The 24,513-nt window shown below is 39.5% G+C and overlaps 1 protein-coding gene across 2 annotated transcripts in view; it reads left to right on the top strand.

The window, feature by feature from the left end:
* Nucleotides 1-24,513, top strand: part of ANKRD50 (ankyrin repeat domain 50) — a 39,935-nt gene that overhangs the window by 585 nt on the left and 14,837 nt on the right. For both annotated transcript variants that reach the window (XM_015625571.3, XM_015625573.3), the window contains exons 2-3: nt 275-1,552; nt 21,660-21,889. In XM_015625571.3, the coding sequence (XP_015481057.1) occupies nt 1,074-1,552; nt 21,660-21,889 (709 nt within the window). In that variant the 5' untranslated portion in view covers nt 275-1,073. The remainder of the gene's footprint in view (nt 1-274; nt 1,553-21,659; nt 21,890-24,513) is intronic.

Raw genomic sequence — 24,513 nt, 5'->3', positions numbered from 1 at the left:
GATGTATTCAGTTCTCCTCGGGAGAAAATGCAAGACTTGCTGTGGTTTTGAAGCCGCTGTCATATCTGTTCATTGTTTATTGTTGGGTTTTTTGCGTGTGGCTGATCGCACCTCGTAACGGCAAATTTCCTTTAAAACGGGTCTCGATTAATTTCACAGTGTTAGCAAAAATAAGGAATACAAGCCCTTGACTTTGGTCTTTGTTGTCTGCGTTTGCAGCTGACTGAATTATGACTTGCATGTAGGGTTAAAAGTGCTGTCTCCTTTATTTCAGAGCTCTAGGGGAAGATGTTGTCTCTTCTGACATCTTGCGATTGAGATACCTGAGAACAGGTTCAGTAAGATGCAAGTCCCTGAAGAAGACACTACGAATGTATTGAAATAAGAACCCGTAAACATTTTTTTTTACCCCCATCGCCTGCATGAGAAACCGTAATGTGAAGCACTTCTCGGACGCTCTCCCAGATGTATGAAGTCTGCAAAACTCACTGTCCAGACTGGCTGCTTTAATCGGTGGTACTTGCCACGTTTGTGGTGTGTGTATATAGTACTCTGAAGAGAAATCATTTTTTAATGAAATTCCCAGAAGGAACATTTTATTATGGACAGCTTTTTCTGTATGTATATCCAGAGAGATTAATGCCTAGAGTTGAAAGGCATTCAGTATACACTGCAAAGTTGGCTTTCCCTCAGCTTTTCCAGATGTATTGTCTCCCCTGTACACTGGGAACACACACAGCTGCCTGAACCACAGATGCAGCCATGGAGCTGCATGAACTTGTGAGCCACACCAGAGGTCTTGCTGAGGGCTGGTCCCAGCCACCGCTGCACGATGTCAGCTGAGCTGTGATTGTGCCATGCTGGTCCCAGCACAGCGCCCAGATGGAGTGACACCCTTCCTGCAGAGGAGAGGCTGCTGAGTTTTACGAGGAAGGGTGACTGGTTGCTGTCGCCTCTTGTCAAGTTTTGCGCACAAGATTGTCCTGTGCCGGATGAACACGCGTCTCCCTGCTCCTGGGATGTCGAAGATGTGCCGCAGCTTATGACACATCCGAGAGAAGAAGCTTTATAAAATGGCTCAAACCAGCTTGCTGCAGGGAAAACAGTTTTACTGTAGGGAGTGGGTTTTCCACAAGCTTCAGCACTGCCTCCAGGAGAAAGCAAGCTGCAGCGGCAGTGCTGCCAACAAACCATCTCTTGTAGCGAATCCTGGGAATAACACCGGTGGTGTCTCTGGGAAAGGAGCTGCCTGGGGTGTATTGTTGGTAGGAGGGCCCGGTAGTGGGAAGACAGCCCTCTGCACTGAGTTACTGTGGCCAAGCTCACCTGCAAACCTACAAAGAGGCTTACATCGGCAGGCCCTGGCCTTCCATTTCTGCAGGGCCCAGGACTCTGACACGCTCTGTGTTGGAGGCTTTATTAGAGGTTTAGTCACTCAGATATGCCGCAGTGGACTGATCCAGGGATATGAGGACAAACTAAGAGATCCTGCTATTCAAAGTCTCTTGCAGCCCGGGGAATGTGAGAGGAACCCTGCTGAAGCATTTAAAAGGTAAAAACAAATTAAAAAAACCCCAACCCTATTGAAAACAAACCCAAAATAAAACAAACAAGAAAAAAATCTGCCGTTTAGGTATTCCTTCCAGTGAGCCTAAGACGCAGATAGTTTAAAACATGTTTGTTTAATGGCTTGTTGTCTCTGTCAGAGCGTGCAGACTTACCATGGAAAAATCTAACTTTGTCGTTACAGCTGACATAAATAAATATTTACTTTTAAAACAAAGTTTATTATTAATAGTGAATTTATTTGTATATTAGTACCCTCAGATGTAACTGAGTATTTTGGAAAGACTTGAAAGTAATTGACTTCAGAGTGGAAAATATCTAGTCCATAGTCTCCCACGTGCCATAAAGGTAGGGCAGTTGTGCATCACAGACCCAAAACAGACCTTACAGGACCCTTGGAAAAGTTTCCAATAACATGCTCTGTCTAAGAGGAAACTGGGCTAATGGACCTCTGGGTCTGATCCAGCACATCAGTTTTATGTTTGTCTAAAAATATGTGGTAGGAAAATGTCAATTAACTCCTTATGTTACTTCTCACAGTATGCACAGATTGTGTCAAATCTTTATTGCTACTTCTTCTGTAAGTATTTCAAAGTGTTGAGGGGATCAGAAATTGATCAAGAGAGCCCCTTAAGAGCTATCTAAACTGAATGGAAAACAAATAGGTTTTTTTTTATTGATGTTCCCTAACAAACCACAGTCTCCTGAGTATGGCACTGATAATTCTGTTTCTGTGAGGATAAGGATATTTGAAAGGATGTATTAAATGTATATTGCAGTGTATATCCATGGATATACTTAGAACAGTGTACAGTCTTGAGCACAGCCTGTGTCAGTGTGTGTCTATTGGTCTTTATTCCTTTGGGTCACAATGAAGGAAAATTCATTAGGGATAAGGCTTCATCAAGAGAGCTTTAATGTGTTGCCAGTATAAAACTTCTCTGGAATATTGGTTAAGCTGAAGGTTTTTGGTACTTTGTAACAGTGTAATTTTTTGTGGTACTTGAGGGTTTATTGCCTGTTTCCAGTATAAAATGACTCTCCTCAATTTTATTTTTTTCTTTCCTGAGTACTAAGATTGTGGAGACAAGCACTGAGGTTGAACCGTAGTGCTTGCTCTCATTGTCATGGTGTAAAAGAGCCTTCTAGTTCTGATGGCTTTATGTCCTTGCCTGCTGAATAAACAGGATGCCTGTCTACATTGTTCTCGGTGTAGTGTCTTAAAACAAACAGTCTAAACTGAGACTGGCTCTAGATTTTGTTGTTTGCTGCTAAGGGAATATGCAACTTCTAACAGCTATTAGGGTCCTAATTTCAGAGGTATTAAGCCCTCTTAAATTCTAATGAATAAAAACTGGGTGCAATTAAGTGTCTATAAACGGAGTAGCAGACTGGCCATCTAGCTTCAGGCAGTCTTTTAAAATCATGAAAGTGGATTAATCTGGTAAGAGCTTGTTTATGTTTAAAAGTCTATTACAGGGAAATCTTTGTAATTTAGTATAGGCAAGTTCTCAGTAAGAGCTGGAATCCTTCCTCTGTTCTAAAAGTAAGTGTCTTACTGCACAGAACAGGAAATAGGTAAATGTCTTTGGACAAAAATGCAACCTAGAAATATAAAATGTAAGAGATAATTTGTTTAGACTGATTTTTATGAAGATAGGGTTTAATGATGGGCTGTTTTGAGTAGGTCAATATACAGGTTCTTGGTTTTGTACTGGAAATATAAAATAGACACAACATCCGGCAATAGTATTTTCCTTCTCAAATTTTGCAGCAGTGATTGTGAACTCTTAATATTACACTAAAAATACTTAAGGGGTGTCTTACTTAAGCTTCAGTCAAGATTTTTCTTTTCTCCCTTCATGTATTCCCTTGCTCCTGCTTATGTTGATCTCCTGCTCTCAAAAGCAGCTGTGGTGGATGGTCTTCATTCTCCTGTTTCAGATTTAAGGGAGATGAGGTGTCGGAGACAAGGTGCTGTGCTGGGAATATAAGTTTTCAGCACTGTGGCAGGGGACTAGGAGGTGGCTGTTGACAGCGGCACCACGAGCTTGTTCTGCTGAGTGATACAATCTCTGTCCACAAACAAGAGGCACTTGGCAACCCCCTGCCCACCATCAGACACCTCAGTCATTTGTTTGTTTAATTAAACCTTTGCTAGTGTGTAAACCGTGCAAGGAATGTTGTAGCAAAATTATAATTTAGGATGTTCCGTGGTTTCAAAGACTTGCCACTGAGCACTTCAATCCTCTGCTCCGGTGTGTTTATGGTTTATGTCAAGTGAAAGTTGTTGTAATGTGAAATGAGTTCTAGGAAGACTTACCAGTCAGATGATTGCATCTCATTGTGTAAAGGCACTGAAGAAGCACAAAGTGCTTGTCTCAGTGCTCCATCGATTTTTGCCTTATTTTAGTTTATTCACTAGAAGAGGAGAAAGATTTTTCTTTAAAGGCATTCTCAAATTTTTGCTCTGCTTTTCACAGCTGCTCCAGACCCAGCCATGTATTCATGGCCTAAAATGGAAAGACTTCTCTTCATAAGTGTTAAACAAGATGATATCACTCTATTTTTGTGCTAATTGTCCTGGAAATACTGAGAAAGAAAATCTTCCTAAAGTGTTGTTACATGCCAGTTTATAAACAATATAAAGTTTGTTAGTTAAAACAGTGACATGTTTTCCTGAAGGATGTTTCTTAAATAGATTTCCGACAGTCCTGATGGTCATAGTGATACATATGCAAGTAATGGCCCCCAGAGTTAAGACATTTCTCTTGCTGTTTAATGTCTCATCTTCAGAACTTGTTATGCATTTATAAGCTTTAAATGCCCTAAAAATTCTTTCAGTGTCAGATCTTGCAGTTTTGAAGAACCGGAAGGGCTGAATTATACAAATCTATTTAGCATTTGTTGGTGCACTGACAGCTGAGAGAAAGAACAGCTACTTACAGCACTTTTCTTATCAGGCACTCAGTGCTGGAGCAGAAAGCAGCTTAAAATGTGAGGGAGAGTGTGGATCCCTTACACTCAAATTTTCAGTGAAAGTAAAGCAGAAGGGAAGGAAAATATGTTACAGACACCAGAAGTTAGGAAATTATGTGATAAACAAAGAACTTAATTCAAAATGTCTATTAGGCTCTTTCTCCCTATTGATACACAAAAGTTAAATGCTCAATAACCCAAATTTTTCAATGCTATCTCTAGGGTTTGGTTTTTTTTTTGTTTTGCTGCAGCAAGTTTATGCTTCCAGTAATTTAATAGAAATACAGGCAGATACCACTTATCCAAGGCCATGAGGGCATAGAGGAACTCTGACATAAACTGTGGATAATGCTGAAATTTGTGTAAACTAGGCTGTAGAAAGGCATTTCCCTTATGTTCCTGGTTTATGTTTTTCAGACAGAGGAGATGACATTAAACACCTTCCGACAGTAGGGAAAGGCATGTAATTCCCATGTGTTGTGCTGCAGTTGGGATTTCTGGTGGGAGGCAGAGCTTGTTTCATTCACAGCCCAGAAAATGTCTGTCACTAGAAGTGTGGGTATAGTTTACCCTGCAGAGTTGATTTGTTTTGCAGCAGTTGCTCTTGAGTTTGGAAGATACACAAGGCCAAAGCTTCTGGGACAGAGAATTCAGAGGTGGAACATGTCAAATAACACCATCTTTTTAAACTTCCACTGAACTCACCTTTAGTGTGTGTTGGCCTGGCACAAACTTAAACCAAATTTTGAATTTTGCTTGGGTGTGTTGCTGCAATTAATAAATCCAAAAAATGGTGAATTTCCACATCTCCCAGCAGGCTGGTGCAGGCAGAGCTGCTTCGCTCTCACTCAGAGGTAGAGTTTATTTCCAACTTCTGGGTATCTTTTCAGGGAACTTCAAATCTTGTGAGACTTTTCACATCCTTATTTCTCAGATACTGAATTTGGGTCAATGATGTCCAAGTGTTTTTTTCCTTGTGAAGTATCCTAACATTTTATTACTAAAGTATTTCTCATACAATTATTTGGTGTAAGAAGATCTAAGTGATTTTTATCAGGAAAATGAAGGAAGCTGTGAATTCAGATTTCACTTACTGCACTGCTAAAGTTGCATTCCCGTGCAAGTAGATGTCACTTATCAGTAGAGACCCAAAACCCCCAGAAATTTAAAAGAAATAAAGCCACAAAACTAAACCAGAAAGACCTGCTGAACAAATCTATTACTCTGAGTTTCACAGAAGTTTTCTCAAGCTGATGTTACATCCTCTACCAAAAATGAATAGGGAAGCTGTACCTCAGAGCTTATGTATTTTTTTTAATTTTTTCCAGAAAGGACACCAGATTCTATGCATTCTGTGTATTAGCTGGTGCTAAATTCAGTGGTTCCTTTTGCAGATTCCCTGACTATCACAACCTTTCTTCTGTTTCTAACTCCTGATCTCTGCATGCACAACACCTTTGCTGTGTGATTCAACGTGACCAATAATGCTGAGTGATGTAAAAAGTCAAACAGTTTTATAGTTCTCTAGAATATGCAAATACCTGTAGACTTGAGTGTAAGAGGTGTGAGAGGTCATGTAAGGTTCTCTGCTGACTGCAAGTTTGAAGCAGGGGTTTATGTTGATTAAATTTGAAGTCCTTGTATGAGTTGTGTGAGTCACACCCTTGGACAGCGTTAAAGTGCAGCAGGTTGTGCCAATTGCTGTTATCTATGTAAAGTTCCTTCTGCCTGCTTGGAGAACTCCAGAGGATTGAGCCTCTGGTGTTTTGTCTTTGGCAATGTATTGGAAACCCCATAAAGGGCAGAATTTGGAGGAAAAACCTCTGAGTGTCAGCCAATACTAACAAGCATTTCCTTCCCCCAGCCTTTCACCTGTATTGCCTTTCTATATTCCTAAGTTATTTACCTTTTTCTTCCCTCAAGAGTCGTGTGTCATCAGAAAGTTGCAAATTGTAGGTCATAGACTTTTTACTCCTATCTAAATGATACAGGGCAACAAGTTTTATTTCAAGTTCTGGCTTCTTTGTCTGGCAGTGTAGAAAAACAGTGGTTTGTTCAGCAAACTTCCTGTGACATTTGTCCAGGGACTTTCAATCTGCAGTACTGAAATGCATTTTCCCTGCTTAGATGAAGGAAAAGATTTAGACATTGAGTTGTAAATGATAACAGATGAAGTGTGAAGCTGTTCATTTTTAGAACTCCTTGTTCCATCTTTGAAGTCAGTAATATAATTAAAATTATAATGGAATGTGTAGGCTTTATTGAACAGTTAGCTAGTGAGCTTTTTGCTGGCTTGGTGTAGCTTATTCTTAATTGCAAAAATTTGAGTTCATTTTGGTGTGAATTTGAGATGAATTGGGAGTATCCTAACTATAATGGATTTTGATATTGCACCCTACAAACTTGGGAGTTTTCCTTGCTAGTGAATTAACCACAGTATGTGTTTCCACTGCAGTTTGCAGCACCCAAGTTCTGAGACTGCTGTGAAAAGCTGAGAGGCAGTGCACTGGAGACAGTTAAAATACCTGAGCGTGGGCTACTGGAAACCCAAAAGCTGCAGGCATTTGTATCAATTTTCTCCAGAAGACATTAGTAATTCAGTATTAATCTTTTATAGATGATAAATGACTTGGGTTTTCTCACCCAGGTCTCAGACTGTCTGGGAGTGATCTACCTCTTTTTCTCTAATCTACTTTATTCTGGAAAGGGCTGCTACAGAGCCTTTCCCTCTGCTTCCTGAGCTTCAGTACAATCTTGGGAGCTGTAACTCTCCAGTGGTTGCAAGAAGGGTGTGAATATATAGATTTTGTCCGACTCTCTTAATTTCATAGAGCTATAAATGGTAGAAACAAAGGCAAGGATTAACTGTCTCCTTTTTCATGCAAAGAAGGATCTAAATGCATCATAAATTAATTTACAAGACCTTTTAAAGAGGAAAGTTGTTAAATCTCCAGTATGTTTGTTACACATTTACCACATGCAAGTTCAAATGTACAGTTGACTGATTTGAACCTTGAGAAGGTTGGAAGGCGAGCTCAGAAAAATCAAGTCCAGCATCTCCTTCACCAGACAGAAGTAACTGAAGATGCTGGCTTCATCTGCTCTTATGCTTCACAGTTCTTCCAGAAAAAAAAAAGCCATATGTTACCCTGAGTTGGTTTCTTTCTTGCTATAATCTAAGTTTTTTACTACTTAGGGTGTTCTTCGGAGACATGGAGAAAAAATTCTCTTTTTCCTTTTTGGGACAGCCTTTTACATCTTTGAATACAGCTTTATTCTCTTTCATCTCAATAAAATAATTCATTTTGTTAGTATGTCCTCACAGGTCACACCTTAGAATGTGGCATTAAAAAATCCCTTACCTAAATAAAAGGGTTCCGTTTCTGAAGGGAATTTTTCTTACCAATGCTGTAGATGTGTAAATAGGCAACATTCTGCTTTGTACTTTCCCAGATTTTTGTCCATTCCTACATCTTTCACTTATGCTTGACTAGAATCCTGAAGCTAGTTGGACACTAGCCCAGAAGAACTTGATCTGATAAAAGATTAAATTCTCCTTTTCGTATAAGTTTTCAGCTAAAAACGATCTCATTAGAGTTAAAATCAAGTTGTTTTGTTTATCTGTGATTTATTTAATACTCAAAAATGATGGAGCCAAGATACCAGCTGAAAGTCATACCAGTTTATGAGTGAGATGAGAAACGATTTCTGTAAGAGCATGCCACAAGAGGTTAAAAAGAATCTGCCAACTCAGCCTGTCGCAGAGTTGCAGAGGGTAAATTTGCTTTTGTGAGAGCATCTTGAATTTGCTCTTGTGAGAACATCTTGACTCTGCTGGAGCTTCTCAGTATTTATATGTAACTAGGCCTTTAGAGTTTTAACTGATGCCGAGTTTCATAAGAAACTCTGTGTTCTGCTGTTCTCCAGACCATTAGAAGAATTGAGCATTGCCTGAAGCTTAAGTACTTTGTGGCATGTTTCTCTTTAGGCTTTTCCCTTAAATCTGTGGAGTTAACGGGTCACATAGCAGCAGTCAGTGTTTCTGCAAGAGCAGGCTGTATGTTCCTCTTTCATTGTATGGAAGCACAGCCTACAGACTGAACATAATACCGTTTAAGGTTTTAACCTTTTCAGATTAAATTACCATAAGAAAGTTTCCCCGAGGCATTTTAATAATGACAACTTACATAGACCTTTTTGTCTTCTACTTCTATAGGCATTAACATTTTGGCTTTAATCAATGTGGCTCAGACTTAAACCTTACAGGTTTTCCTATAAGCTGTTTAGTTAGATGGACCTTCATAGCAATTCTTACTTGTTAATTATTTCCCCTCCCTTCAGTTTTCTGTGCACATGTTCATAGCTTGTGCCAGGGTTTAGGTTTCTTTTCCTTTCTTCTTTTTCTTCAATGAAAAAATGAAAAGGATTTGGTGGATTGTGAAGTGGAAGGGATGTAGTGTGTCATATATACTGGGAGAAGATAGTATTGAAATATTGCCTCCTGAAAGCAATGACTTGAAGAGGTTTCAGCTTCTTGCATGTGGTATATACAATACACTGGGAATGGTGAGAAATCTTCTGTGTTGGTCCAGGAGCTGCAGTGTTTTTAATGGTTAATGCAAAGACACTTTGTGATTGAAGAATGACTGCTGAAAAATAAATAATGAGGCAAAAAAAGGCAAGAAAATAATTACATTAACGCAAGGGTGGAGTTGTACAGAGGTGTTCAAAGGTACTGCAGAGGAGGTGCCAGAAAGAATGGAGGTTGGTAGGTTCCTGGTCTGCTTATTGACATCAAAATGTGATAAGATAGCATGATAAAAGAACTGAAAATGAGATCATGAAAAGAAGGCAATTTACATAATGGGGAAATTTATATAAGTAAAAGGGACAAACAAATTCCTTCTCTCTGTCACATATTTGCAGACACCTTCACACAAAGTGAGGACCATGCAGGTAGAAGGCCATCAGACTTTTGGGCTCAGTTGCAGATGCTGCTGTTACAACTGATGGGAATGAAAGGAAGGATGGAATAAAGGATCATATGTGAGTGGACTTTGAGTCCAGAGACCACCAGCAGTGTCTTTTCCGTGGGTTTTTTTCTTTGTCGGGTCCTAGTAAGAGCTGGTAGAAGAAGGAGAGGTGGACACCTGTCTGTGCAAGATGCAAGTTGTGTGCTACAGATCTGTGGTGTCTTAGAACATGAGAGGTGGAAGGGGCCCTGGCAGCACCTTATTTAAGGTTATTTGCAGCATCATGGAGTTGTCCTGGAAGAGAGAAGAGCACTGTTCAGAAGTTCTAGGTTGGTTAAGGGAAGTACCAGCAGTGTAGAGATGACAGTAGCAGGCAGGTAGGAATGAACCTCAGAAGGAAAAGCTGTTAAAAATGGGATTACAGCATGATCTCTGTCTTAGAGCAGTTAATTAACAAGTCTTGGTTTAACTACATCAGCTCTCCTGCATGATAGACTAAGCTGTCCATCCTTTTTCCACACTTTCCTGGAGCAGAGTTCATTAGGACATTAGAAAAAAAAAGCTCTTGTTTGTAGGTAAAGTGAGGCTGATCCATGAAAAGAGAAGTTCTGTCCTGTAGGACTTTGGAGTACCCTAAATGTTCAAAATCTAAATGATGAAAACTTCAGCAGCCAACAGCACAACACCAAATCATTCTGAGTTTCTATAATTTTTTTTTTTGTTAGTACTTTCTTATATTTTAAATTGTGGTTTTCATCCACATTAAACAATTTGTGTACAAGTAATTGGAGGGGAGGAAGATGTAGTTTATGTCACTTGTTCTGTTGTAGCTAAGGCTGATAAATACGAGGCTACAAAATCAGTTCCAAAGCTAAATGCATCAGTGCTGTAAGATTATAGATTCAGGCCAACGTGGTGCTAACCTGAAAGTGGTTTTTGAAACTTATTTTTGAGAAATGTTACTCCAAATCATGCTCTTTACAAAGAGGCAACATCTCAGTGTAACCTAAATCTCAACACTTTGAGAGTTAATTTTGGCAATAATACGGAAAGCATCAATTGGAGCTTTACAGGCAAAACAGAGAAACTGTATCTGCTTGGGGCTGGGGATGAAAAAACCCAAACAACAAGGTAACTGGTAAGGCCCCAAAGTGATACATGAGGAACATATGCTGTGAATTGTACCTTGGGGAGTAGGGGAGAGTAATTTTGAATGGGACACACTAAAGCTGTTCCATCTGTTGCCTCTTCAGCTGAGACACTGCAGTAAACATTAGGATAGTCCGTTTTACTAAGATGGAAAATAAGATGGATAAAGGTATGTGGTAACACAAACAAAGTAGCAAAGTGGTCTTGAGTGTGCTTGACTAGGAAGGTAAATTCTCAACAGCTTTTCATCTGGTATTTGTACAGAGGATTTTCACAAAATGAGGTTGGACAAATAGTCCTGCAATCAGTTCAGAAGTGGAAGTGTGGGGTGCTTTATGACAGTGTGCAAGACATGACACAGGCAAGTGTGGAACAACGTGATGAAGGAATGATCAAGATTTTAAAATGTCTCTTGTTGTTTAGCCTGGTTCTGCCAGGCTGCTACAGTTCAAGAGCCCCCTGTTCTGAAGGTGCAGCTCACTGCTGAAACATCCACTGCAGCTCTTCTTCCTACTTTCCAATCAGTAATGTTGGGTTTTTTCCCTTTGGAATGCGTAGGAAAAATCTAATTAATTTGGGGATTGTCAGACTGAACTGCAGTAAGGTTAGTGGCTCTTTTATTGTATGTATTAATCTACTGAATTCTGTTTTATGGTCATGGAATAATAGAACATAGTAAACTAGCATATAGCCTGATGACAGCCACACAATTGAATTTATTCTGTGCAGTTTTCTACCTGTCTCATCTGGGAGTTTTTAGGTTTCTTTTTGTGCTTAGCATTTCTCTCATGCCAGCAAATACAATCACATAACTGGAAAGAAATATCTGTTCCTTCGGTTGTGTTTATATACTGCATAAATAGAAACAGAAAAAAGAAAGGGACTTTTGTCTGTCTCCAAATAGAATAGTACCTACAAATTCAAATGCATGTAAAGCTACAGGAATTTCAACTCTGTTGTGCACTAATGGGTCCAGATAGCACAGCTTATAGAAGTTACATTTTTGTTTAACAAAGAAATGTTAGTTTTGCTATGACTAGGGAATCAGGTAGTGAACAAGGAAAGCTGAAAATACTGAATGTATGTGTGTGTATGTATATGTATATTTCACTTCCTGTACCTTTGATTTCATAAATGATTTAAAAATAACCTTGTGATTTTAATACATTCTGTTGCATATATAAACTTGTTCATTTTCTTATTTTGGTGCCCCACTCTTACACGTTGCATTTCAGCCACAGGCTTTTGAATAATTGCAAAGTAAGTTATTATCCTGACTTTACATATATAAGGTCCAGTATAGGCAATTTTCTAATTTCTGCTAATGATAGTTTTCAGTGAGTCTGATTTGATGCTTTCATCTCATGCATTTGATGTAAAGGGTATGTTCTTTGACACCTACTATTTTTTAAAAAAGAGAGAGATGGATTTGCAGAAAAAAATACCATTGAGAACTTAACTGATGCTTGCTTAATAGAAAGAAAAACATTGATTTTTGACCCTAAGAGCTTCAAAGCAAAACCTGGTAGATTATAAATTCCAGGAACAAATCTAAATAGCAGCAACTTAGACAACAGCTCAAAACCTGGGGATAGAGGAGGAGGGGAAATAGCCTGAGTCATGTAGGTCATGGGACAGACAAGTAGATAAGTCAGGGAGTAATCAAATGCCTTAGGTGTCTTTGTACTAATGGAAAAAAGGTAAGGGGTGAACAAGCAGAACTGGAAATTTTAGTGTACAGTCAAGATTGAGTTCGGTGCTCTAAAAGATCTATCAGGATAACTTGTATAACAGGTATGTGTTTAAAAAAAGCACCTTGTTTCGTACATAATGTGCTTGCTTGTAGTTCTAGAATGAAGTAAAGAAATTTAAGCCACTGGAAAATCTGAATAAAATGCATACATCATGTGTGGTGATAGCCCTACATGTGAGATTTCTATTTCAATTTCTATTTCAAGGTTTGTTGATAAGCCTGATCTTTCATGGACTGTAAATCAAGCTACCTACCAAGTACCTATCAGCCCATCTTGTGTGACAGAGTGTACCTGCTTTGTCCAAGTAGAGTTCTTGGTAACTAAGAAACCTCAAAAAACACCTCAAAACTGTGTCTTTTGTAAAATTACAAGTGCTTTTCCCTACCAAAGCAGCAAGCTAAAGCAAACAAAGTTTCTTTAAGATAACAAGTGGCATTATCCATGGCATAGAACTTGGATGATAATGTCTGCACGGTTAAAAATTTGAATAACAAATGGGAGATAAACATCAGCTGGGAGGCATGATACAAGCAGGAGTCTACTTCTACTACTGCCAGTCTACTTCTGATGTCAAAGAGGACAGAATAGCTAGTGGGGAGACATAAATTAGCTTCAGTCACATTGGAAAAAATCAGCTGAGGAAATGAAAGAAATCTTTTGGATATAGTGATTATGAAGTGATCTTAAATGCTTGTGGTGGGTTAATGGTTGGACTCAGAGGTCTCTTCCACCCTGAATGATTCTATGATTCTTTGCTCAGAAGGGGAGAAGGAAGAAAGACAGACTGAAAGATGGGGATGTTCACCATCTCAGAGGATTTGCGAGTAAGATCTGATGAAGACAAGTATAATGAAAGACAGGAATTGGCTGGGAAGAGTACTGAGGTCTCAGAGCACTGTATTAAATGTCTAGTTCAGTGAAACTGAGCTCCTTGTTGCTCACATGGTAAACTCTAGCAGGAAGGTGGCAGGAAGAAAGTAGAGCAGCACTAAATGTGAAAGTGAAAGAGTAATGTAAAATTGAGAGCAAGACTGCAAGTTCAAGGTGCGTTGATCATGTTTCTTGAGGTGTATTTTACAACTCCACACGTTAGCAGAAAAAAGACAATATCCACCAAGTGTTGGTCTGCTATTCCTTGGGATGAAAAAACTCATAGCAGTAGGAAATCTAAAATTTCAGTGCTCATGTACATTGCCCTCTCTTTTAAAACAGTCATTTTGCAGTCAGCTAGCACAATTAAAAGTAGCAAGAAATAGGTAAGATCAAAAATAAAGGCATAGCTCAGGCCAAAAACCTCAAAGAGATACCAAACATAGAGTACAACTGTTACTGATTGTCTTCAAAGGACAAGTTATCTTTATCAGGATTGCTGAAAATTCAGAGCTGAAAGAAAAATTGTGTATTTAGTGCCTTGATTTAAGAAGGGAAATAAAAGGCATGGGGAATTAGAAATGTGTCAGTCAAGATGAAAAGTGCCAGAAGAAATAGTCAGACAAACTATTTGCAAGCATATGGGAGATAACAAAGAGGTGAGAAGCAACTTACATGGTATGACATGGTTTGGTTTTGATAAATTTAATCTAATGTCTGTTTGGAAGAGTCACAGGACATGTGGATAAGGGATAACCATAAATGCCATCTCGACTGCAGGAAGGCTTTTCTTGCATGAGACTGGTGCAAACAGGTCATGTGCAAGGTAGAACTATATTTGGCTACATGGAATGAGAGTTTAGTAACTGTACTTAATTATCAGTATTCCACTTTCAAACTGAGACAGCACAACATGTTTTTTTTCATAGGGGCCTGTCCTGTGGGTTTTTTTCCTTTTCAGCCTGTTCCTTAATTCTGTCAGCTGACTGGAGAAAAATAGTTATAAATTTTGGGTACTACTGGCTTCCTTGTAATGACCCTAGTGTTTTCTGTGGGGCAGAAATTATAGGGCAGGAAGTATAAGGTTTGAATTGCAGGAAAGCAGGTAAAGACAGGTTAGGCACACAAAGGGAAGGAAAAAGCTTCCCAGGTTCAAGAACATGGAAGCACTGGAATGGATTGCTTAGGGAGACAGTACTGATTGGTGGAAATCTTCAGGAATGCCTAGGCTTGTATCTCAGGGATGACAGATATAGAGTTAATCCTGCTGTAGGTGGGGAAGTGGACTGGGTGACCTCTCCATGACTATAAAACAGAACTGTGAGAGTTTGTGTAGAATACGTTGCCTTTGTTTTTATGTTACATGTTTGGGGAAAATCTTTTCATTGGCTTGTGTACCCTCTTTGCCTTTGCGGATGCAGATTTTTTTGTATACATATAAACACATAGATTTTATATGTTAGCAAGTATATTCCATTTAAAATACAGCCAGCCACCTCCTGGTAGCAGTTGTGAATGGTTTCCAGCCACAGTTGTCTGTCCTTTAAAATACCCAAGTTGTTTGCAAACTGTTCTGGGCAGTCCACTACTACACCAAAATATTTGCTCTTAAGGCTTCTGTTTTCCGAGGTTTCAAGTAAATCCACAAGTAGATCCACTGGGGGTGCTTTGTAGCCAAAAATCACCTCAGTATTTGTGTGAGACGGTAGGAGGGCTCTAATCAATACCCAGGGTCCAGCATGGCCTGTTTCTGTGGGACCAGTGGCGCTGGTTCCACCATAAACTCTGCTTTTGTCTGGCCTGATGCCCTAGAGCTGGCTTTTGTGCTCTCCTGGTGGGGCTGCAAGTCTGCCTTACAATTGCAGATAAAATCCAGGTTGCTACAAGACATTGCAAAATCAGGCATTGAGTTGCACAAGACTTGCCTGCTGTTTCTAATTCACCACTTCTGAAAAGGCCAGACCCTTGATTTACATCTGTGTACTTCACCTAGAGCTTTCCCAATAGGTAATTCTCAGGGTGGGTTTTGTTTTGTTTTGTTTTTTTCTCTTCTGTTTTCTTCCCCATCTTTCATAAGATTAACCATGGTTGGGTAGAATTGTTAGAGCCACTTTGTCTTCCTGTGAAGCCTGCAAATAAATAATTTACTAGAAACAATAATCTGTATTATACTGTAGCCCAGGATTGTGCCTTAATTCCAGTATAACTTAGTCAGAAAGTCATAATCAGCTGCAGTGCACTTTTATCTTGTTGAGAAAGTACAGAACAAGTACCTCGATAACCAGATCTGATCCATCAGTGTGTACACAGGTGTGCACACATCCAACTGGGTCACTTCACTTTTGCCTTATAGGTTATATTTTGCAGCTTTTTTCAAGTGTGGAATCGTTCTGTGCTTCACAGCCCTCGTATTTCATAAATATTCTCAGTTAGTTAAGGCTCCCGTGTGTCTGTTTTTCTGGATGTTATTACCAGTATGAGCAGCTGGGCAATTAGTAAGAAGGAAAGGCCTTTTATTCCACATGTATATAGTGCCGAGAATGGTGATATACAGAAAGCAGCTATTGATTTGATCATTAATTTCCCTTTTAAACATTAGCCAGAATGCATTATAAGGCAGGTAAATAAACTGTTTACTGTAAGTCATCCATAAAATGTAAATGCCTTGTCACAGGACAAAATAAAATTCACTCCTCTACAAACAGTGCTACAAGCAATTTGTTAAGATGCTCTGGTTTTTCTTTCTGCGTGAATACAGCTGCTAAAAGTTCTTGGAAAGAGGGTAATATTTCATCAGCTGAACAGCAGGAGTTGTCAATTTTATTGGAAGTTAAATTCACCTATTCTTTTTTTATTGCGACCTGTGCCCCAAATGCAGTTTGGAAAACAAAAAGAGAAAAATGCAGCTATTGGTGTAAGTGTGTCTTTGCTGAAGCTTGTAACAGTCTTTAACAGCTTTATCTTCACTGGCTCCATGCTTTTAAATGCAAATTGAGAACTGGGGGTGGTGGGGACAGACAGCTTTAATGGATTATGCTCCCTACTAACCAACCCCTGCATTACTACAATATACAAATGAACATGTGTCTGTAAGCATATGAGAAGCAAGCTCTGGTGTTTGCTGTCACTTGTGAGAATTTCTCAAGAAGAGATGATTAAAAAATACCTGGAATTTAGCATTTTGCTTTCTGTTCTTAAGCATGTAGAAGCTCTTGATGTTTACTCCATGAGCAGTGGAAGTAGTGAAAGCCCTATTGTATAGATTTGTGCCCTTGGTATGGTACCTCTGTCCTGCAGTGGCCTGAGCTCCCCTCTGTAGTTTCTGTCCAACATAATTTATTCCTCTTTCCCTGGCATTCAGCTCTTCCAGCCCTTCACTGTCCCACAGAGCCTTCTCCTTCCCTGCATGTTCCCCAGCAGTGGGCTGGGGATGGCAGAGCATCTGCTACATCTGATTCAGAGCTGCAAGAGGCAGCAGCATCAGGTTTCCCCCTTAGTGGTTAGGATTTTTGTTAGGTCTCAGCGCGTGATTTTTAGGCAAAAATCCCGCTGCTTCTTATGTTGCTGGCAAAAATTACTACAACATTGTGTAAATATAGTTGGCTTCTTTACAGTCTCACTGTGCACTTCATTTTCTGTATTTGCCAATACAACATGAATGGAAATAAGTGTCTTAAAAATTACATTGTAAAGGGCTGTGATATGTCATGTTGTAAACCACTTACAAGAAGGAAGATGCTTGTTTGCTTTTCTGAAGATTGAGATGAGCGCTTTGAGAATTACTTTGTTGCACACTAGGTATTGTTAAACTCTTTATATATAAATACATATACACAAAGACACCAATCCAATATATATACAGGCATATTCCTGATAATATGCTGGGTTTAGGAATATGACAAATATTTCTGAACATCCTCAAGGAATCTGGTGTAGAAACATGGGGAAAAGCAGGAGGAGGCATTATGTGGAATAGGGACGTTGTCAGCTTTTTTCTAACTTTATTTGGAAAGAACAGGGTTTGTAAATTCCTGATGCAGATCTCTGGGATGGTGCTTGTCGGGAATACAAATTGGAAATACTGAGATATAATCTCAGCAGTTTGTTAAAGCATTGTTACACAGTGTGGATGAAGAAAGGTAAGAGCTCAGTAGTAGTAGTACAGCAGATTTCCAAATATGCCGTTTCCGTCATGAAATTTGAAGTGTGTGATGCTTTGCTAAAAGCAGCAGCAGCAGCACTTGGAGTCTGACAAATCAGGGGTAGTGGTTGTGTTTTCCTTTGTTTGTTTTTTTTTTTCCCTGCTGCTTCTGGCTGCTTAGGAGATGATTTTTATACTCTTGCTCTGTGTGTTTGTCAGTAGTGAATGCTGACAGCTGGGTAGAGAAATGGGAGCCCTTTTAGGACACTGCACTCCCCAGTTTAAGCGTGACATAGCTGAATTTTTTATACACCAGAGACAGTCAAATATGAGGAACACATTATGATTTCTTTTGCCCCTAATTAATTGCTATTTGGCAATGTGTTTGCTTTATTCCTTTTTTTTTCTTTTTTTTTAAATAAGTATGTGCACTCCACTGTGACTCTTTCCAGCCTTTGTGGACAACACCGTTGTCTTTCTACTCTGTTCTGTTGTGCCCTTGTGTTTTTGAGGATCTGATCTAAAAATCTCAAGGCCAGCCATAAGCAGAACTTCAGCATAGCCTGTATGTATTCCTTCCATGTGTGGAAGATCATGTTTGCATGGGTTCAGTCAACTCAGTAGCAATCCTGAAGAATTCTGTGGGATGGCTCATTGTTCTGAGGAATTCTTATTTGCTGCAGAGCATGTAAAACATCTTTGCTCTGCGTAAGTCATTAGATTGCCATTAAAATGAATTCCATCATTTAAAATACCTAATTGTGCTGTTTTCTCTAGAGATTTTGTATTTTTACTGACTAGTTAGCTTGGTTGTTGTTAATGATAAGCACTTTTATATCTGTATTAAATATAAAAGTTGTAAAGATAAAGCTGTTACCCTTTCAGAAGGTAAAGAGAATCAATTTCCAATCTTTTGAGAGGCACTCTGCAATTAAGCAATCTGTTACAACAATCTGTAGATGAATCACCCTTGAGGGAAGTGCTTTAAAAGACATTGTTAATTCCGTGTTGATTTATGTTATTTTCCTGTGTAATCAAGAAATGGTAGGGGAGTGGAATTACTAAGTCATGTTACGGAGGCAAACACAGACTCACTGGATGGTGTAGGTTGGAAAAGACCTTCGAGATCATCGACCCAGCACTGCCAAGTCCACCACTAAACCATGTCTTGGGAGAAGAGACTGACTTAGTGAGGATTCCCTTGGTGCCCCCATTCAGATCAGCAATGAAGATATGAAACAGAGCCGGCCCCAATACTGAGCCCAGGCAATACCACTTGTGACCTGCCCCCAGCCGGATTTAACTCCCTTCCCCACCTCTCTTCAGTCTCCACCATCCAGCCAGTTTGGCCAGGAGGGTGATGTGGGAGACACTGGCAGAAGCTTTACTGAAGTCTAGGTAAACAACATCCACAGCCTTCCCCTCATCCCCTGGTTAGGTCACCCTGTGATAGAAGGAGATCAGGTTGGTCAGGCAGGACCTGCCTTTCATAACCCCGTGCTGTCTGGGGCTGGTCCCCTGGCTGTCACATAATGTGACTTCTGGCAAATTAGCTCAGCACTTCCTGAAAAGTTTCACTATTATGTTCCTTGGCATTGGCTCTGAACTCGTGATGTAAAGTGTCTCGGAAGAACAGAATTTTATCAAACGGTTTCAAAGGGCACTTAAAGAGAAAGCATGATCAATATCTTGTTAATGCCACACTTTCATTAATATTGCTGTAGGCTGGGAGAAGTCATTGTGCCTCATTTCTTATGTGCATATATTTTTCCTAGTGGAATTTAAATTATGTTAATATTCAGAAATACAAGTATAGTGAAATGGAAAGAAGCAGAGCACAGGGAGACAATGGGCTGTGGAACAGCATTTTGTGGAGCAGCTTCAATATGCTAGGACTAGTCTGCCTGAGAAAAAATAGCTCAGAGAGGCTGTGGTACAAATGGCGTAGATAGTGGGAATATGACATTACCACTCCTTGCCCCTTGCAGTCAGAAGTTGAAGGCTATCATATGGAACAAGGACATTTTGGTTTTTGAACTACAAAAGGCAGGGTTATTTCATGCAGTGTGTAGCTCAGCTGCAGACAGCCTCACTGTTGTGGATGCCAGAACATTCACGTGGTTCATACAAGACTTGTACAAACCTGTGGAAATGTGGTCAGTTAAGGGATGCTAACTGCAAAGACTGAATCTCAGAAAATCCCTGGAAGCTGTGACTGCTGGGAATACTGGTAAAATTTGGTCTTCTAGTGCTTGGCCAGTGCTTACATTATTCCTTAGCCATCTGCTTCCAGCCCTGTTTGGAGGCAGAGTAATTTGGGAATCGTTCCCAGATATGACTGCTCGCTTTTCTTGGTGGTGTTCCCAACAGGTAAAAACTGACACAAGAATGCTTCTGGATGCTCCTGAAGTATTTTGTTAGGGTCACATAGATTATAAGTGAGATTTTTAATTTAAGATAACCATTACCATTCCTTCATATCTCATAGTAACATTCATTCTCAAAAAGTAATTTCATACAGAGAACTATGTGAGAAGAAAATTAGTTTTGATAGGGTAAAAAATGTTGCAGGAAAAATGCCTTGACACAAATAGCTGAGGGGGCAAGGCAGCATTGTGCTGGGGGAAGGGATGGAAAATGTGGTCATTTCCAACCGCCTCCTTTCATTGTGGGATTGGCATCACTTGGGAAAGTAATTTTAACCTCATGGCTACTTTAATTTCCTGTTCTGTAAATTGGTAGCTGCTTAACTTCCCAGCTTAGTGAGCAATGATTCCAGTTGTATGTCGGGCATCCTCTGAAGGAGTACCTAGCTGAGGAGCTGCCAAAGAGTTCCAGAAGTCTTGTGCTTCTGGAAAAAAAAGGGTGAAGTCCATGTTTTAAAATCCATGTCATACTGAATACTTTCAGATCACAAGTATTCTGTACTTCCTTTTTTATACCTCTGAAGAAATTTCCCCTTAGTCTGTTCTGCTAAGTTCTGCTATTACTGTCAGACATGAAAAGTGCACCACTTACTCCATTTTGCTTTTTTTCTCACTCAAAAGAACAAAAAATAACAAACCTCCCCCTAACAAGGCTTATGAATCCTTTCTGAAGTGGGTTAAATTCTTGCATTAACAGGCACGATTTTCCTGTATTCCCATTTGAATGCTTGGTAGGTGATAATGTGTTGACCAAAGTCTTCTGAAGGTAAATTTGTTCAGTAAAATAAATGAAAAAAGGTTATTATGGTCTTGAGTAAAACAAAAAATAATTAAAATGGGCATGCCTTCTGGACCTGTGCAAACAGCAAATTTACAAGAGAGTAAACTGTCAGATATGTATTTTTCTCACCTCGTTTCATTTTCCTGTAAAGTCAAAGTTTACTTGCCAAGTGTATTTAAAGATAATTTAGTCAGTGAAACTTAGAGGCCTAAGTCACTATGAAGTTTCCCAAAAAATAGTAGTGTAATGTAGAAAATGAATAGATGCATGATGGTTATGCACTGCTATTTAAAGATGCATGTAGATGCAGTTAGGTATATTTTTAAGAACCACCTGCTAAAGAGAGCAAGAATAGATGCAAATTTGAAATTTTTAGCCACACAATCAGATGTGGTGTTAGAGCTGCATCCCAAGGATGCAGATGATCCTTTCCCAGTAACAGGAGCTTGGCAACTTCAACATAAATAAAAGCTAATACATCAAAGTCACTACCAAATGCCTCAGTCTGCTACTAATTTGCATTTTATTTGTGAAGGTATGGCAGAATTTCTGTTCTTTGTAATAGTGTTATTCATCCAGACTTGAACTCTTTGAGCTTTGATATTTCATGTGTCTTTTAGATTCTTGTTTCACCACCAGCTTTTGTTCACTATTAGTTTCTGATAAGCGATAGCAACAGCTTTGGCAGAGACAACAGTAGTGAAGTTCTTAAGCTTTAGGCCAAGTAGTTTCTTAATGGAACAACGTTTTTCCAAGTCTTCTAATTAGCATTGAACACTATTACATAATTTAAATTGTTATAAATTAGAAGTTCATGAAAAAGTAATGGTGCCTAAACAGGAACTACACCACTACCTGCTCCAAGTGTTTCTTTTAGTTTAGTCTACTTCAATATTTTCCATGGTAACTATCTTTAAAAAGTAACGTTGTGTTTTAAGTTGATCCTAGCTTCATCCTATGACAGTCAGTGTACTGTTGAATGCATTTAAAATACTGATTTTGTGTCATGTTCCTTCCCAGGTGCATTCTGCTCCCTCTCTTGGGAATGAAGCCCCCTCAGCAGAGCCTCTTCATGCTGGTGGATTCGGTGGACGAGGGCTGTAATGTTTCCGAGGGTGAACAGACTTCCACGAGTTTATCTGGGACAATAGCAGAGATTTTAGCCAGCCACTTCGAGTTCTTCCCTCCCTGGCTGCTCCTGCTGTGTTCTGCCCGCAAGCAGAGTAAAGCTGTTACAAAAATGTTTACAGGTGAGCACAGAGTACGGGAATTGTTTGGGACCTGTACCTAGGACGTTGTACGTGCCAGGCCCTGGGGATGGTGGAAAGCACTCCTGCATGCTTAGTTCTAAAAAATGACAATAGCAGAAGTAGTAATTCTAAAAAACACCCTGTTTCCCAAGGACTATGGAAAGCTTAAATCAGCCAAGCATTTTAGGGTTAAATTTTATCTTTGCAAAGAATCCATGTTCTCTTCAGTGTTTTCAGTTTTCCTCTTGCTTTGCTCATTTTATAAAGCTTCAAACAGCGTAGGTGATGTGTAAGTGCAGAAGTATTTCAGCTGCATACACCCATTCCTTACAGCCTCAGAAGGCTTTCCTTTCATCTCCCAATAAAATCTCTCCCCATGTTTGCAGAAAGTGGGTAATAATCTCTGAAGGTGAAATTGGAGAGAGGAACAATGTAGATGTGGATTCTTGGACTCTGCTTTTGGCAAAGTTTGCACAGTAAAAAAAAATTTTTACAGCTTCTTCATCCAGGCTTTACTGTGTCATGAGAACATTTCTTCACTGTAATGACATTGTTACTGGAAGTTCTCTGAAATTCAATAAAAGGCAGTATGTGGACTGGATTCCAGGCCTGTGTATAAAGCCTGTGTGTATTAAGGACACAATTAGGACAAAAATGTGATTATAGAACTTAGACCCATAGGCTTGCTCGTTTCCACAGTGGCAGAAGGTCAATGGGATAATTGCATTTTGGAATGAAGCACTGTATTAATCAGTGGCACACATGAAGACTGCTATTTGAGAGTATGTGGCAACTAAAAGAAACTTCAGGGTAGCTTCACTAAAAGAAACTTTGTAGGTTCCTTCAGGCATTCATATGGGAATAGTTTTGTCAAAATTTGGCTGATTAGATATGTTATTATTGCCAAAAAAACAGACAAGACTTTCTCACAACAGTCCTATTTCCTTTCCGTTGAATCATACAATGTTTCAGACTAGCCCCAAAAAATTGCTGTTGTCTCCTAAGTATATTTCCAGATGGGATTCCTGACAGGAAAAATCAGCAGAAGTAATGGATATGCCTTTAAAATAAATTTAATTCCAGTGAGTTAATTTTTCATTTCCACAGAGTATGACTTGATGAATAGCATAAAGGAAACTGATGTGTGATACTATAATCCCATCTTTACTGTGGAAAAGGTAGAGCAAAGAAAGAATTGGATACAAGTTGAGAGGAAATTTTAGGGTCTGTTCGGAGGAAGTTGTGGTTTAGCCACTATGAAAGGAAAATGTGACATTACAGCCAATGTGATGGCTGCCCATTTAATACACTGTTGGAGGATGTTCCTGTTACCAGCCAATATTCAGGGTTGCAGAAGGTGTAGTGAGGATACAAGGACCATGGCTGAAGCTTCTGTTAACTTCAGAAACTATGCAACTATAAAACTGCAAATAATATGGATTTCTTTTTGGGTTCTGGCCTGCAAAGGTCTGACTGACATTGTCTTCTACTGGGGCAAACTATTCTCCTCCTTTGTGGTATTTGAATGTTTACTTTTAGCTGAATCAATTTTTTTTATTTTTTTTTTTAATTTAGTTGGTGGGCAGGCAGAATTGAAAATCAACAAGTATTTGGGCCAAATAAAAATCAGTTGCACTGTAACTGCATAAGAGAGACTGGGATCCATTTAGGATTGATTAAGAAAATGTATACCATCTGTAGTTTTTTCTGGTATAAAAGTTTCGGAGTATGGTATGAAATATACATTAACCAATATTCATTTGTTCACAGTAACTTTGTATCTGTTTTCACTTAAAATTTTCATGCAGTGAAAACTTCCTCCAGATCTGTCTGACAAATAGGTTTAGCTCTCATTTCAGCAGAGTGTACCCAATGACTGGAAGCAGGCTTGCTGCAGTGGCCTTGTCCTGATGATGCTCTTTTTTGGGTGTGCAGTACAGATGGGCGTGGTGCAAGCAGCTCCTGAGCCAAAAATAGTGATGACATGGAAGAGAGAGTCCAGTCTTTCTCACCCACTGTCACCCTGATGCTGCCAGTGGTGAATAATCATCCCTAGCACTCTTAAGAATGAGAAAAGGAGGAGGGGTGTTTGTTCTCATCCTCTTTGTTCTTTCACTTCTGGTGTCAACTTACTTATGAAAACTGAATAGCTGTGCCTGCATCTGCTGCAGCTTGTGCTCTGGGCCCTTCTGTATTCCCAGATCCTGTAGTAGCACAATGTGCTACAGATTTTTTCCCCTTACTGAGATTCTCAGCTTTCATTAATTTAAAAAAAAGAAAAAAAAAAAAAAAAAGTTTTGCCTCTTGTGGCTACAGAGACAACCTCAAAAATATGAACCAAATGTGAGATGATGCCTGGCTGAGTCTGCGGTCACCCTCCACAGTGAGCAAATGCCAAATGAGTTATAAAAGGAGAGGGACAGATAACTGCCTTCTCTTCATGTGCTCTCTCACCAACTGCCACATTGCTGCCTGCTTGCTTTTCCTAATCCTCTTCCCCTAAATCTAACAGTTCTCTCTTGCACCCATGATTATCCACGTTGTCTCCCACATCATCATTTGTTATCATTTGGCTCCAAGTATGGGCACTCAAGCAGCTACATCAACACAGCCTTTCCAGCATG

The sequence above is a fragment of the Parus major genome, chromosome 4 (assembly GCF_001522545.3).
Source record: "Parus major isolate Abel chromosome 4, Parus_major1.1, whole genome shotgun sequence".
NCBI lineage: Eukaryota > Metazoa > Chordata > Aves > Passeriformes > Paridae > Parus > Parus major.
Note: the sequence above shows the minus strand (reverse complement) of the source record. Positions and strands in the feature narration are given on the sequence as shown.